This window comes from Scyliorhinus torazame, chromosome 19, assembly GCF_047496885.1.
Source record: "Scyliorhinus torazame isolate Kashiwa2021f chromosome 19, sScyTor2.1, whole genome shotgun sequence".
Lineage (NCBI taxonomy): Eukaryota > Metazoa > Chordata > Chondrichthyes > Carcharhiniformes > Scyliorhinidae > Scyliorhinus > Scyliorhinus torazame.
The window spans coordinates 62,770,528-62,787,419 of NC_092725.1; the positions used below are offsets into that span (position 1 = coordinate 62,770,528).

Consider the following 16,892-nt stretch of genomic DNA (forward strand, 5'->3'; position numbering starts at 1 on the left):
TCAAAAGTACAAAGACATAAATCAAAATACATTATCCATACCCCACAGTTCACAGTTTGTGCAAATTTGTCCCCATTTCACCAATTCCTCAAACATTGTCATGGACAGCCCGCATCATGTCTCAAAGCCCTCCGCTGAACCTCTCAATTTGAACTTTATGTTTTCCAGGCGGAGGAAATCATAGAGGTACCCCTGCCAGGCCGCCACCCCCAGTAGTGTTGTCATCAGCCAGGCAATAAGAGAGGCGAAGGCCACAACATTGGCCTTCCTACCCTCCATCAGCTCCGGCATTTCCAATACCCCAAAAATCGCCACCATTGGGCCTGGCCCAGCCTCTATCCCCACAACTTTCAATAGCGCCCCAAACACCCCCTCCCAGTATCTCTCCAACTTCTCGCAGCCTCGGAACTGTGATGCGCGTGGTTTGCTGGTCCTCGCCCACACTTCTCACACTCGTTTGCCACCTCCTGGAAGAATTCACTCATCCTCGTCCAAGTCACAAGCAACACTTTACATTGAATCAAACTCATCCGCACACGAGGAGGTTGAATTTACCCTACGTTCCCCGGCTGACCTCTCTCCCGCCCCCCCCCCCCTCCTCCACCCTCAGTCCTCCTCCAATTTTTCCTTAATCCTCACCACCTGCACTCCCCTGCTCCCCAAGCCACTCATATATCGCCAATCCCATTCCACAACCCGGAGCAGCAACCGCTCCAATAGAGTATACTCCGGCAGCTTGGGAAATCCTCTCCATTCCTTCCGTGCAAAGTCCCTCACCTGTACATACCTGAACTCGCTTCCCTTCAGCAGCTCCATCCTCTCCCACAGCTCTTCCAGACCTACAAACCTCTCCTTCAGGTATAGATCCCTCACCAGCCCTACCACCCTCCACTTCCTATACATCCTGTCCACCTCCCCAGCTTAAACCCATGGTTCCCCACAGTGGTGTCAGCACCGACATCCCCTCCATCCTAAAGTGTCTCCTCAACTGGTTCCACTCCCTAATCGTGGACTGCACCAACGGGATCACCGTATACCTCCCCGCTGCCAGTGGAAACAACGCCGTCACCATGGCCCTCAGGCTGGACCCTTTACTGGACTCTTCCTCCATCCTAACCCACTCTAACACCTCTCCTTCCCACCACCACTTCACGTTCTCCACATTCACCACCCAGTAGTAATGCAGCAGGTTTGGTAGTGCCAGCCCCCCTTTCTGCCTCTGCCTCCAACAGGCCCCTTTTTACCCGAGGTACCTTCCCCGCACATAGAAACTCCTAAATAGCTGCACCCATCCAAGATGGCTCCCTTCTTCGTCCATGACCACACCCATTCTCCAACACTGCCTATTGAATCCTCCCCCCACCCATCTCCCACCCACCCCCCCCCCCCCTCCCCAATTTGGTCATTCCCCTTGGCCACCTCCCCCTCACCTCAGTTCACCAGCATTACCTGCCAGCGTGGCAGCTCCTGCTGGAAGGCCCCTCCTACCTACTCTCTATCCTTCTCCTTGCCCTTCCCTCCTTGGTCTCACCCCAAATCTTGTTATATCAGAGAAAAAGTTGCAAAAGATCATTTATACACGCAACAGTAGCAGCTAATCGATCTCCTTGCTGAGGCCTTGGAACCCGAGTTAATGGAAATATAAGAGAACAGAAAGGAGAACCGGAGCAAACGGAATGACATTAGGTGAAAATGATACAGTACTGAAGCATGAGATGTCATGGAGTATAGCAGGAGGGTGTGGGTTTGGAGAAAATTATTCTCCCATTGTTTTTTTTAATGTTAGTCATGATCTTAAGGATAGCTCACGAATAAGTAGGCAAAGTTCATAGTTTAACAACACTCTGGAATCTCTTGGATACAGTGGATAGCTACAAAACCAGAATAAAAATAGTGAAGGTAGGAGAACGGTTACTTTATAAAAAGGGTTTGCATTCTCAAAGGTGAAATTAGATGGATAACCTCTAACTACAGCATCCAAGTGAAAATCATTTACTTTTCAAACAAATTGTTAGTACGTTATACATTCACTTGTATAAATAATATATATATAAAAATATATACATTCACACACACATTATATATATGTATTATATACATATGTGTGTGTAAAACCACTTTTGATCTTCATACTCCCATTCTTCATTCTGTGTATTAGCTCAATATTTACAAGTAGTCAATGACAGATTGAAAGGGTATTGATCACTTGATTGAATATACCTGTTCATGACTGACAGGAGGCAGCTGAGCTTTATTCCACGAATCGCCCCGATCAGCAGACACATAAACCGATCTGGGTAGTGTCTGAAAACAAAAAAATAAATATGTCATACATTTTTCAAATGTTATTTTAAACACTTGTTTTAAAAAAAAATAGAATCCCCTATATGAACTTCAGGGACATTCCTAATCTATTCAAATCACTAGAGAAAGCTAGACTATCATTTAAAGCACTGAATTACAGAGCTGTAAATTAATTTTTAAAGATTGTATATTGTATGTGTTAGCTCGATGAAGGATGAATAGATGTTAAATTAATTGCAAGCTTTGATTAATGCTGCTTTAATTGATAAGACAATTGCAAGTACTATAGTATGTGAGACTGTGCAAGTGAGCATAGTTCAAATCCACTGCTTTTCATGCGGATTCAGGAGCTGTCATTTATGGACAGGTCATCAATGCTTTGTTATGCAGAATTTCAAAATGCTAGTATTGTACTACAGAGAAGTCTCAAACTATTGTAAAAGCACAAAACAATAACAAGTGTGGGATAATTAATGTCGGGAAATATTTTTGAAGGTTCATTCTCTGGATGTGAGCTTCGTTCGCTGGGCCAGGCTTTATTGCCCATTTCGAATTTCCCTCAAGAAGGTGGTGGTGAGGATTCCTAACCTCTCATCTGCTCTTACAGTATTTATATGGCCAGTCCAGTTCAAATTCTGGTTAATGGTAACCCCCAGGATGTTGATAGTGGAGGATTCAGTGATGGTAATCCCTTTGAATGTCAAGGGTTGATGATTAAATTCTCTCCTGTTGGGGTGGTCATTGCAAACATCCCCATTTCAGCCCTTGGAAATGAGGGAAGGTCATTGATGAAACAGTGGTTGCACCTGGGACATTACCCTGAGGAACAGTGATGCCCTTTAATTGAGATGATTGACCTCCAACCAACACAACCATCTTCCTTTGTGCTAGTATGACTCCAACCAGCAGAGAATTTCCGCCCCAATTCCCATTGACTCCCATTCTGCTGGGGCTCCTTGATGCCATACTCGGTCAAATGCTGCCTTATGTCGAGGATAATCACTCTCACCTCACCTCTGGAGTTCATCTCTTTAGTCCATGTTTGAAACAAGGCTATAATAAGTTCTGGAGCTGAGTGAGCCTGGTGGGACCCAAACTGAGCCTCAGTGAGCAGATTATTGCGAAGCAAGTGATGCTTGATAGCACTATTGATGACCCCTTCCATCAATTTACTGATGATAAAGAGTAGACTGATGGGGTTGTAATTGGCTGGATTGGATGTTTCTTTGTGTATAGCATATATCTGGGTAATTTTCCACATTGCCGGCTAGATGCCACAGTTGTAGCTGTACCGAACAACTTGCCTAGGGGCACAGCAGGTTCCGGAGCTTAAGTACTACTGCTTGAACATTATTAGGGCCCATTGCCTTTCCTGAATCCAGTGCCTTTAGCCATTTCTTGATATAATGTCAAGTGAATCAAATTGGCTGAAGACTGACATCTGTGATGGTGGGGATCTCTGGAGGAGACCAAAATGAATCATCCACTTGGCACTTCTGGCTGAAGATTGTTGTGAATGCTTCAGCCGTGTCTTTTGCACTAATGTGCTCATTGATGATGGAGATATTGTTACTATCCAAGTTGATGTTATAACTGGACGGGAAGATCTCAGAATGGAACACTGGCTCAAAAGACCCTAACTTTCACTTTTTTTAAAAACAAAATGTCGAGGAACAGAGTCACAGGACTGTTAATTAGTTTAAACACAAGAAAAAACCCATTTATAAAACATGAAAAAAATGGATTATGTTACAATGCACCTTTACTTCCCCCCTCCTTAGTTTAACAATTGCACATGGGTTTTAGTCCTAACACTGACTATAAAGTACATCTTGAGCAACAATGCTCTCATTAACCTAAGTTCCTCTTAAGCATACAAGATGGCTGTGGGAAAATACACTCTACACTCTGAACCGATGTGAATGTTTGTCCTCAGAATCCCCGCAGATGATTATCATGTGCGTTTCCAAACTTCACTCCCAAAAATGAACTTTAAAATCTTCTCATAATTATGCTTTCCCTCAGTGGTTTGCATTTCAAAATCCAGACGAGCTTTTCCAAATGGCACTTTTAAACAAAACTTCCATTCCAGTTTGAACAACAAATCCAGTCCAGGATTTTACACCAACCCCTTTAAGACTTCTTTGCCTTGACTGTTTTTAATTGCTTTAACTCTCGATTCCCAGACAATGTTAAAATGGCATCAGACGTTTCACAGAATCTTTTATTAGAATCATAGCATTTACAGTGCAGAAGGAGGCCATTAGGCCCATCGAGTCTACATCGGCCCTGAAAGAGCACCCTACTTAAGCCCACACCTCCACCCTATCCCCATAACCCAGCAATACCACCTAACATTTGGATACTATGGGACAATTTAGCATGACCAATCCACCTAACCTGCACATCTGAGATCTGCTGTCCCACTTTAAATCCAGTTACTGCAATTGTCTCTTTAACTCAGAACACTTTGTTTACTCTGAAGAATATGTTGATCTCTGTTCTCTTAACTTCAGGTGTCTTAAATGTTCTTTCTGTCCAAATTCTCTTGTTATCTGGACTGTAACTTGTACTTCAGGAAGCCTGCCTCTTTCCAGCTCCCATTCTTTCCAATCTTTCATCTGGCAGAGTTGGGAGATATTCCCTCGCCAAGATCCTGGCCGGGATTCTCCCCTACCCGGCGGGGCGGGGGGTCCCAGCAGGATGGAGTGGCGGGAACCACTCAGGCGTCGGGCCGCCCCAAAGGTGCGGATTTCTCCCCACCATTAGGGGCCAAGCCCTCACCTTGAGGGGCTAGGCCCGCGCCAGAGTGGTTGGCGCGCCGCTGGCCGGCGGGAAAGGCCTTTGGCGCCATGCCAGCCAGGGCCGAAGGGACTCCGCCGGCCGGCGGAAGTCCGCGCATGCGCAGGAGCCTCAGCAGCTGCTGAGGTCATCCCCGCGCATGCGCAGGGGGGGTCACATCCGCATCGGCCATCACGGAGGCTACGGCCAAGGCGGGAGGAAAAGAGTGCCCCCACGGCACAGGCCCGCCGCGGATCGGTGGGCCCCGATCGCGGGCCAGGCCAACGTGGGGGCACCCCCCGAGGCCAGATCGCCCCGCACCCCCGCCCAGGGCCCCAGAGCCCTCCCGCGCCGCCAGTCCCGCCGGTAAGGTAGGTGGTTTGATTCACGCCGGCGGGACTGGCATGACAGCAGCGGGACTTCGGCCCATCGCGGGCTGGAGAATCGCCGGGGGGGGGGGGGGGGTGGGGGCGCCGACCGACACTGTTCAATTCCCGCCCCTGCCGAATTTTCGGTGCCGGAGAATTCGGTGGCCGGCTGGGGCGGGATTAACGCGGGTCGGAGAATTCCGCCCCGTCTCCAACTGCAATCAATGTAGCTAAACTAAAAATTAAAAGCTTCACTACCTTACAAGGCCCCAGTTGGCCTATTTATTATTCATGACATAGCCTTCTCTAAGCACAATAGAAACACACTTGAAACTGAACCAAACGGCACACATACAAACACTTTTGTCCAGCCTGAATCTAACTATATAAGTTTTATCCTTCCAGGCACAGAAACGTTAAACCAAACCCCCTTAAAACTATATCTTATTTCAAATTTACCACGTTGACATCTAATTTTTAAGCTTGCCTGGCATTGGATGGCTTGCTGGGCACTTAAGAGCCATTGCGGTGAATGTTACAGGTAGGCCTTTAGGCCATCAGTGAACCAGATGTTTTTATGATAATAGACAATAGTTTCATGGTCATGATTAGACCATTTTAATTTTTAGATTTCTGTTTAATTCCTATTTCACCACCTGCTGTGGTGGGACTCAAACCAGAGCATTATGCTGTATTACTAATCCAGTAACAGTACCACTATGCCACAACCTCCCCATGATCCCGAGATGCTTCGTGCAGAATGAGGACAACCTTCTGAGGCGGAAATATTAGGAAAATTGCCAGAAACCTATTCAAAGAGTTTTGCAAATTTATACACGTGCATTTGTATTAGCCACCTTATGTTATATATGTACGTTAATATTCTGGCTCAATGGGTACAGGCACATTTGTATTTGGTCATTACACATGATAGAACAAAATATCCATTGCTGTTGAAAAGCAAGATGTTTCAGGCCGATTCCAAAACAAAACGCTAACACGGAATTTAGGCTCAAACATTGCAAGGTGTTCTTGGGTAGCCCGGTAAGAATTCCTTCTAGGAAAAAGTGTGAACCTTCTGCGGAATGCTTTCTCTAATGCCCAATGTAAACTCTGAACCTGCTACATGATGCAACAAAGGAAGAAAGCCACATCCTTCCAAGCTGGTGCAGTGACAATGTTCCACACCAGCATGGTGACTACAACATTCTCATCTTCCATCATCACAGCACAGTAGTAGTGAACCATACAGAAGGAAATGTATATATCAACTCTGTGCTGAATCACCATGCACATAATAATAATAATCTTTATTGTTATTATTAACATTGTGTGCATATGGACTTCATTGCATTTCCTGTATTTGGTTCGGTGAAGTTTTACTATGTAAAGTAAATCATTGCCAAACATCATTATAGTTGTACAGCCCATTCTTCAATGTATATAAAGAACTAATATTTTGGGTAGTTTTTACCACTGTTTACCACCAAAACAGTCTTAGCATGCAGTTTCGTGCATTGGCAGAGCACCTCAGGGATTCATAGACAGAGGTCGGTGAATTTTCAGGAGATTTTCTGTCTGCTAATCCTGTGTGGCCAGCTGACCACTTGTGTCCAGAGTTACTGATTATTTCTCCCAGCTTCCAAAGCTCAGGCTAGAAGTGTAACTTTGCAAGCTCAATCCAATTAAGTGCAGTTCGTTCACACTGTTCAAGGTTTAGCAAAACCACACTGAACATTTTGATCAGGGGCACAGTTTAATATGTCAGACAACTGAACAATTCACATCCCATGTTTGAATTTGGGAACTGTTTATACAAAAATAATATATCTTCTTCCTGGAAGTTTATTAAATAGATATTCAGTTTTTTAAAACTACTTTTTGCTGTCTGCATTCTCTACTAAGTCCTGCACAGATGACGTTCTGCCAAAAGAAGGGCATTGGGAACAGCAGTAGGCCATTCAGTCCGTCGAGCCTCCTCCACCATTTAAGAACTTCATGGTGATCTTCCACTTCAAATTCCTTTTCCCACACTTTCCCCATATTCCTTTATGTCATTGGTATTTAGAAATCTGTCACTCCTTGCTCTAAACACACTCAATGACTGAGCTTCCACAATCCCTGGGGTAGAGAATTTAAAAGGTTCACAACCTTGCGAGTAAAACAATTTATCCTCATTACGGTCCTAAGTGGCTTCGCCCTTTTTTCAAAATTATGTCCCCTAGTTCTAGAGTCTACAGCCAGAGGAAACACCTTACCTGCAGGTACACGGTCTATTCCTTTCAAGTATTTTGCAGGTTTCAATGAGATCACTTCTCATTTCGAAACTTCACAGAGTACAGGCCCAGTTTCCCCAATCTTTCTTCATAGGACAGTCCCGCCATCCCGGGAACAAGTCTTGTGAACCTTTCTCTGTGGCAATAATAGTCCTCTGATCGGGATACAGGAGAGGGGAACAAAACTGCCACAGTACTCCAGGTGCAGTTAGAAGCAGGTTAGAAGCAAGAATTCACATTGACGTGCAAATACTTGGATATTACGTTCCTGGGCCTTCAAGAAGACGAACAACGTATGTAACAGTCACAAGGCCAGACTTGAATGGTGAAAGCCGTAAGGCCCAACTCATCTCATTCTTCCAAAACACCAGCCCTATTGGAATGCTCTTTCTGCATTTTGCACCTTCTTAAGTGAATCTGGAGTCCTGGTCGTAACAACGCTCCTTCTTAAAGTCCCTTTCAAGACCACATTCAAGAAATAGTCCCTGACGTGTGCCCTGAACTTGTTGTTTGCTTCTGTCATATCTGAAAGTAAATCCCTATCATTGTCTTTTTCCTAATCTTTTAAGCATACAATTTTCCCCTCCAGATTGTCCCTTTCCAAAGCTGAAGAGCTATGCCTTTATATAATTGTTCTTCACAGCTCATCCCCATAGCATTAGCAACCAGCCTGGATACTCTTTTCTGCTTTACTTCTGAGGAACTTTATAACTTGAATATCAGATCATCTGTAATATTTCAGTTGTAGCCTGTTCAGAGCACTAAGCTTCAGAATCTCAGCTCATGGAGTTGGCAACGCCAAGAAGTGGTTCAGATTTAAGTAATTATCTTCAACAGGTCTGGTAGCATCAGAAGAGGAGGGAAAGAGTTAACATTGAGTCAACTACGAATCTTCTTCTGAAGAAGAGTAATAGTCCATTTGAAATATTAACTTTATTTCTCTCTCCTGCAAGGGCCCTTCCTGCTGATTCCCTTAGTTCTTGGGCGAGATTCTCCAACCCCCCGCCGGGTCGGAGAATCGCCGGGGGCTGGAGTGAATCCCGCCCCCGCTGGTTGCCGAAGTCTCCGGCACCGGAGATTCGGCGGGGGCAGAAATCGCGCCGCGCCGGTTGGCGGGCCCCCCCCCCCCCCCCCCCCGCCCCGCGCAATTCTCCGGCCCGGATGGGCCGAAGTCCCGCCGCTAAAATGCCTGTCCCACCGGCGTAAATCAAACCACCTACCTTACCGGCGGGACAAGGCGGCGTGGGCGGGCTCCGGGGTCCTGGAGGGGGCGCGGGGCGATCTGGCCCCGGGGGGTGCCCTCACGGTGGCCTGGCCCGCGATCGGGGCCCACCGATCCGCGGGCGGGCCTGTGCCGTGGGGGCGCGGAAGAGACTCCCTCCACTGCGCATGCGTGGGACGCTGTCAGCGGCCGCTAACGCTCCCGCGCATGCGCCGCCCGGAGATGTCACTTCCGCGCCAGCTGGCGGGGCACCAAAGGCCTTTTCCACCAGCTGGCGGGGCGGAAATCAGTCCGGTGCCGACCTAGCCCCTCAAAGTTGGGGCTCGGCCCCCAAAGATGCAGAGCATTCCGCACCTTTGGGGCGGCGCGATGCCTGTCTGATTTGCGCCGTTTTGGGCGCCAGTCGGCGGACATCGCGCCGTTTCTGGAGAATTTCGCCCCTTATTTCTTTTATTTTGTCTTTCTAGTTTTTGGTCCATGATCATTAATGGAGGCATATCATTAAGTTGAGCAGAGGAAGTAAGGAACTTAAAGTGTCAAAATAGTACACTGTGTTATAAAGTTTTGTATTTTCGGCAGAAGAACCCAGTCTTTATGGCACCCAAGAGATTGGAGGAGTTTGTTTCTGTAGGTTGGCTGGTGACCAATGATTTGGTCAGGGACAGTATTCTGCCCGGAAAACAACAATGATTGGTTCCTGTCAGGTGAGGTTTTTGGTGAGAACCCAGGAGAAGCCACTGCACCCTCAAGGTGGATGCAGCTCTCTGTCTGCTCTGCTGCCTACTGTCTGAAAGCAGAAGCGTCTAGACACTGAAAGAAGGAGCTGTCTCTCTCTCTCTCTAAAACTAGCTGCCTGCTATTTCTGTGAGCCTGCAGTGAAAACCATTACAAGCTGAAAGAAAAGATAACATCGTTATTTTACCTGGTTACTGATAACAGAGGCAAAGAGGAAACGGCCAGCAAAACCAAATGAGTAAATGTTGGTGAGAAGTGTTGTAAACGTTCCTCCAAAATCTGTTGTCCTCATTAGCTCCAATAACCCTTTTGCATCTTTATCATCTGCAAAACGATATTAAAACATTTAGTCATGGAACAACCAAATGGTGTTTGCATCGCTCATAAAACTCATTACTTATATTTAGTTCTGAAGCCACACACTCTTTAGTTAAGATGGCTCTATGGGTTTGGTCCCCACTTAAGAATCTGGATCATAATTTTTTTGAGGGGAAGTGCATGGGGGTTGGGGTTGGGGAAGTTTAGGAGGGCGGGGGGAGAGGGTTCGATGTTAATCATGGACAGGGGCGGGTCAAGCTCATGGGGCAAGGCCCGGTGGTATGATGATGGTGGATATGAAGGGAGGAGGGGGTGAGAGACTCCCAGTTAGGATAATCACATGGAACGTGAGGGAGTTGGGAGGTCCAGCCAAGAGGTCAAGGGTGCTTGTGCATCTTGAAAGTTTGAAGGCCGATGTAGCAATGCTGCAGGAGACTCACTTGAGGGTGAAGGATCTGGTGAGACTTAAAAAGGGCTGTATTAGTCAGGTGTTTCACTCTGGATTTAAAGGAAGGGCTCGAGGGGTAGAGGTAATGGTCAGCAAAAGAGTACTGTTCCAGTTGGAGAAGTTGGTTGCAGATCAGGAGTGTAGATATGTGATTGTGACAGGGGCGCTGGAGGGGAAGCTAGTGGCGCTGGTAAGTGTATATGGTCCCAATTGGGATGTTGTGGGATTCACAAAGAAGGTCTGAAGGCCATCATGGCCTCACGGAGGTCAGCACGGTAGCATTGTGGATAGCACAATTGCTTCACAGCTCCAGGGTCACAGGTTCAATTCCGGCTTGGGTCACTGTCTGTGCGGAGTCTGCACATCCTCCCCGTGTGTGCGTGGGTTTCCTCCGGGTGCTCCGGTTTCCTCCCACAGTCCAAGGATGTGCAGGTTAGGTGGATTGGCCATGATAAATTGCCCTTAGTGTCCAAAATTGCCCTTAGTGTTGGGTGGGGTTACTGGGTTATGGGGATAGAGTGGAGGTGTTAACCTTGGGTAGGGAGCTCTTTCCAAGAGCTAGTGCAGACTCGATGGGCCGAATGGCCTCCTTCTGCACTCTAAATTCTATGATAATCCCCGACTTGGACTCACAGGAACTGATAGTGGGGGGGTACTGGAACTTAGTGCAGGAGCCAAGATTGGACAGGTCACGGCCGCGCTCGCTGGTCCCATCGGGGGGGGGGGGGGGGGGGGGGGGGGGGGCGAAGGCGTTGGCTGGGCTAATGGTGGAAATGGGAAGGGTAAACCCTTGAAGGTTCTGCACCCAAGGGAGCGGGAGTACTCGTTTTTCTCAGCGGTCCATAAGGTACACTCGCGGGTCGACTTTTTCATGTTGGGGAAGCCGATGCTGGCTGGGGTTAAGGGGTCGGAGTACTCGGCAATTACAATATCAGATTATGCTCCGCATTGGGTGGATATGGTACTGGAGAAGGGGGGGGTAGCGCAGAGGTCAGGGTGGAAATTATATGTGGGACTGTTGGGGGACCAAGAGTTCTGTGACAAAATTGAAAAGGTAATCAATGAATATGTAGGTTTCGACTGCATGGGTGAGGTGTCGAAGGAGGTTGTCTGGGAGGCTCTAAAGGCGGTGGTGAGGGATGAGGTGATCTCGTTTAAAGCTAGGTTAGACAAAGAGGAGAGTTGGAGCGTCAGAGGGTAATAGATGAGATGCTGGAGATAGATAGGAGGTATGCAGAAGATGGGGACCCAGCAAAGTTGGAAAAGAGGAAGGAACTACAGGCGAGCTCTGACCGGCTATCTACCGGGAAGGCGGTACGTCAATTGAGGCACACAATGGGTGCAGTTTACAAGAGAAGGCGCGCCGTATGTTGGCGGGTCAGCTCCGGAAGGAGGCTGCGGCAAAGGAAATTGTCCAGGTGCGGGACAGGGCAGGGTAGTTGGTGGTCGCTCCAGATCAGATTAACAATTTCTTTAAGGAATTCTATGAGAGATTGTACATGTTAGAGTCACCTGTGGGAGGCCGGGATGTGCAGGAATTTCTAGGCGGGCTGGAGTACCAGAGGTTAGGGGAGTGGGACAGGGCTACATTAGAAGGGGCGATAGTGGAGCAGGAGATTAAAGATGCGATTGGGAGGATGCAGTCAGGGAAGGTGGCAGGGCCGGATGGGTTTCCGATGGAATATTATTAGAAAATCGAAGATAAGCTGATACCGCAGATGGTGGGGATGTTTGAAGAGGCGATAGGGAAGAGGGTGTTGCCACAAACCTTGGGGGAGACATCGATTTTCCTAGAGAGTTGCTTAAGAGAAGGATCCGATGGAATGTGGATCGTTTAGGCCCATATCACGCTCTTTCCTATCGCCTCTTCAAACATCCCCACCATCTCCCAGATGGAATGTGGGTCGTTTAGGCCCATATCACGTTTAAACATGGACGTAAAGATATTGCCGAAGGTACTGGCGGGTGGGCTGGAGGAGTGCCTCCCGAAGGTGATAGGTGAAGATCAGACGGGGTTTGTGAGAAGGAGGCAGCACTTTTCTAACATTAAGAGGGTATTGAACGTGGTTATGGCACCGGTGGAGGGGAACGAAACAGAGGTGGTTGTGGCATTGGACACCAAGAAAGCCTTTGACCGGATAGAATGGGGGTACTTGATTGCAGTTCTGGAACGGTTTGGGATTGGACCAAGATTTGTGGACTGGGTAAAGCTACTGTATAAGGAGCCATGGGCGAGTGTCCGCACAAATAACATCAGCTCAGAATACTCTCCACCGTGGGTCTAGGCAGGGATGTCTTACGTCCCCCCTGTTGTTTGCACTCACGATTGAGCCGTTGGCCATCGCGTTAGGAAGTTCGAGGGTATGGAAAGGGATAGTGCGGGGGAGGGGGGGGGGTAGAGCATAAGGTGTCCTTTAATGTTGATACATAGAAGATAGGAGCAGGAGGAGGCCTTTTGGCCCTTCAAGCCTGCTCCGTCATTCATCACGATCATGGCTGATCATCCAACTCAAAAGCCTAATCCTGCTTTCTCCCCATAACCTTTGATCCCATTCTCCCCAAGTGCTATATCCAACCGCCTCTTGAATATATTCAAAGTTTTAACATCAACTACATCCTGTGGTAATGAATTCCACAGTCTCACCACTCTTTGTGTGAAGAAATGTCTCCTTTTCTCTCTCTGAAATGGTTTACCCTGAATCCTCAGACTGTGACCCCTAGTTCTAGACACACCCATCATTGGAAACATCTTCCCTGCATCTACCCTGTCTAGTCCTGTTAGAATTTTATAAGTCTCTATGAGATCCCCCCTCATTCTTCTGAACTCCAGCGAGAACAATCCCAACCTAGTCAATCTCTCCTCATATGACAGGATCGCCATTCCTGGAATCAGTCTGGTAAACCTTCGCTGCACTCCCTCGAGAGTAAGAACATCCTTCCTCAGAGAAGGAGACCAAAATTGCACACAATACTCCAAGTGTGGCCTCACCAAGGCCCTGTACAATTGCAGCAACGCATTCCTGCTTCTATACTCGAAGCTTCTTGCAACGAAGGCCAACATACCATTAGCCTTCTTTACCCCTCTCCCAATTTTCAACCATTCAGGTAGTAATCTGCCTTTCTGTTTTTGCTTCCAAAATGAATAACCTCACACTTATCCAAATTATACTGCATCTGCCCACTTGCCCAACCTGTCCAGATCTTGCTGTGGAATCCCTGCATTCTCGTCACAATTCACCCTCCCACCTAATTTGGTATCATCGGCAAACTTTGAGATGTTACATTTTGTTCCCTCATCCAAATCATTAACATACATTGTGAATAGCTGGGGTCCCAGCACCGATCCCTGTAGTACCCCACTAGTTACTGCCTGCCAATCTGAAAAGGACCCATTAATCCCTACTCTTTGTTTCCTCTCTGCCAACCAGTTTTCTATCCACCTCAATACATTTCCCCCAATCCCATGCGCTTTCATTTTGCACAATAATCTCTTATGCGGGACTTGTCAAACGCCTTCTGAAAGTCCAAATGTACCACATCGACTGACTCCCCCTTGTCGACTGTCCTGGTTACCTCTTCAAAGAATTCCAACAGATTTGTCAAGCAAGATTTTCCCTTCCTAAATCCATGCTGACTCTGACTGATCCTGCCATTGCTTTCTAAATGTTCGGCTATAAAGTCCTTGATAATGGATTCAAGCATTTTCCCCGCTACCGATGTTAGGCTTACTGGTCTATAATCCCCTGCTTTCTCTCTTCTTCCCTTCTTGAATATCGGAGTGATGTGAGCTACCCTCCAATCTGCAGACAGTTCCAGAGTCTATAGAATCCCGGAAGATGACCACCAATGCATCCACTATTTCCAGAGCCACCTCCTTAAGCACTCTGGAATGCAGATTCTCAGGCCCTGGGGATTTATCCGCCTTCAATCCCATCAGTTTTCCCAGCACCATTTCTCTACTCATGTTGATCTCCCTCAGTTCTTCCCTCTCACTAAACCTTTCATTCTCGAACATTTCTGGGATCTAATTTGTGGCCTCATTTGTGAAGACAGAATCAAAATATGTATTCAATTGCTCAGCCATTTCTTTGCCCTTTATTATGCATTCCCCTGTTTCTGGCTGTAGGGGGCCTACATTTCTCTTTACCAATCTCTTTCTCTTCACATATCTGTAGGAACTCTTATGTTCCCTGCAAGCTTCCTTTCGTACTGTACTTTCCCCTTCTTAAATCAATCCCTTTGTCCTTCTTTGCTGAATTCTAAACTGCTCCTAATCCTCAGACCTATTATTTTTCTTGGCCAATCTGTATGCTTCTTCCTTGTATCGGATACTATTTCTAGTTTCCTTTGAAGGTCATGGATTGGCCCTCTTACCCCCTTTGCCAGACAGGAATGAACATTTGCTGTAGTTCCTCCATGCATTCCTTGAATGTTTGCCATTGTCTATCCACTGTCATCCCTTTAAGTAACTCGCCCCAATCTATCAAGGCCAACTCATGCCTCATATTCTCATATTCTCTTTATTAAGATTCAGCACCCTAGTCTCCGAATCAACTACTTCACTGTCCATCTTGCTACAAAATTCTACAATGTTATGGTCGCTCATCCCCAAGGGGTCTCGTACAGCCAGATTGGCAATGATTCCCTACTCATTATATAGTACCCAGTCTAAGATGGCCTGCTAGAGTGTGTACCGTTGGGGCCGGCTGCGAGGCTTGGGGCTGTTCCAGCCGTGCGTTAGGTGGGTGACCGGCTGGGGGCGCTCCTTGGGGGGGTGGCGGCTGGTGGTGGGCGCTGCGCGGGCCAGCCCTGGGGGTTACGGGCCGCGGCGGCGGCGTCCCAAGCGCGGCGAAAGGCCGATCGCCGGTGCTGACAAGTCATTAACCAGCTGGGGTGACAAGTCATAAACCAACGGCGCTGACAAGTGATGAACCAGGACAAGGTTGTTCGCGGCGCCGGGCAGCGGCGAAGCGGCGCACCCCGGGGCGGGGTGGCGATTCGAGGAGGGGCGCCCACCCGGCCGCCAGTTGGTTCCTCCACATATTGGTCAAGAAAACCATCCCGTATACACTCCAGGAATTCCTCCTCTACGGCATTGTGGCTAATTTGATTTGCCCAATCTATGTGAAGATTAAAATCACCCATGATCATCAATATTCCCTTGTTAAATGCACATCTAATTTCTTGTTTAATGCCATTCCCAATCTCACCACTGCAGTTTGGGGGTATATACATGACATCCACTAATGTTTTTTGTTCCTTAGTATTTCTCACCTTGGTATTTCTCAACTCTACCCATACAGATTCCACATTGTCAGAGCTAATATCCTTTCTCACTATTGTGTTAAGTTCCTCTTTAACCAACAGTGCCGATGACTTGTTATATGTGTCGGAACTGTGTATGTCAACACGGGGAATACTGGAGCTGCTTCGGGAGTTTGGGTCTTTCTCGGGGTACAAATTAAATCTAGACAAGAGTGAATATTTGTGTCACGGTTGGGGGGGGGTGCTGCCTTACCGTAGGGCAGGGACTCACTTTAGATACCTGGGGGTGCAGGTTGCTCGGTTTTGGGAGGGGGGGGGCTCCTTAGGTACAACATTTATAGTTTGGTGGGGAGGGTGAAAGCTGGTCTGGCAAGATGGGATGGTCTCCCGCGGTTACTGACAGGTCGGGTACAGGTGGGTAAAATGAACTGTGCTGCTATGATTTCTGTTTATTTTCCAATGCCTGCCGATTTTCCTGCCAAAGGCATTTTTTTAGAGAGATTGAAGGGATGATTACCTCATTCATATGGGGAGAGGCCAGAATTAGAAAGGTGCTACTACAGAGAGGAAGGCAGGGGGTTTGGGTCTTCCGAACCTGATGTATTATTACTGGGCGGCAAACGTGGCGAAGGTACAGAGCTGGGTCAGAGGGGTTGACTCCCAGTGGGTCAGAATGGAGGAGAGTTTGTGTAGCGGGATTGAAGGCACTAGCAACAGTGCTGCTCCCGACGGCCCTGGGGAAATACGCAGGGTGTCTGGTAGTAATAGCTTTGTTGAGAATTTGGAGACAGTTTCGCCAGCACTTCGGATTGGGGGCAGGGTCAAGGGAAATGCCGATTCTGGGAACCATAGATTTGGAAATTTTCGGAGATGGGAGACACTAAAAGATTTGTTTCTTGGGGGTCGGTTTGCAGGATTGAAGGAGCTGGGAGCGAAGTATGGGCTGGAGCAGGGGGAAATAATTAGATACATCCAGGTTCGAGACTATGCCAGAAAGGAGATACAGAGCTTCCCAGTAGAGCCGGCCTCCACATTGCTGGAGAAGGTGCTGATGACAGGGGGACTGGAGAAGGGAGTAGCATCGGCGGATTATGGGGCTGTTTTGGAAGAGGAGAACGCACCGCTGGATGGGATCAAAGCAAAGTGGGAGGAATAGTTGGGAGAGGGTGTGGAGG

General features: G+C 47.7%; 1 protein-coding gene across 1 annotated transcript in view; it reads right to left on the reverse strand.

Moving 5' to 3' along the window:
• The window catches only part of LOC140396165 (sortilin-like), a 175,135-nt gene that overhangs the window by 60,417 nt on the left and 97,826 nt on the right, over positions 1 to 16,892 (reverse strand). The window contains exons 8-9 of the mRNA XM_072484416.1: positions 9,874 to 10,010; positions 2,221 to 2,304 (exon numbers count right to left, since the gene is read on the reverse strand). Coding sequence (XP_072340517.1) covers positions 2,221 to 2,304; positions 9,874 to 10,010 — 221 coding nt within the window. The remainder of the gene's footprint in view (positions 1 to 2,220; positions 2,305 to 9,873; positions 10,011 to 16,892) is intronic.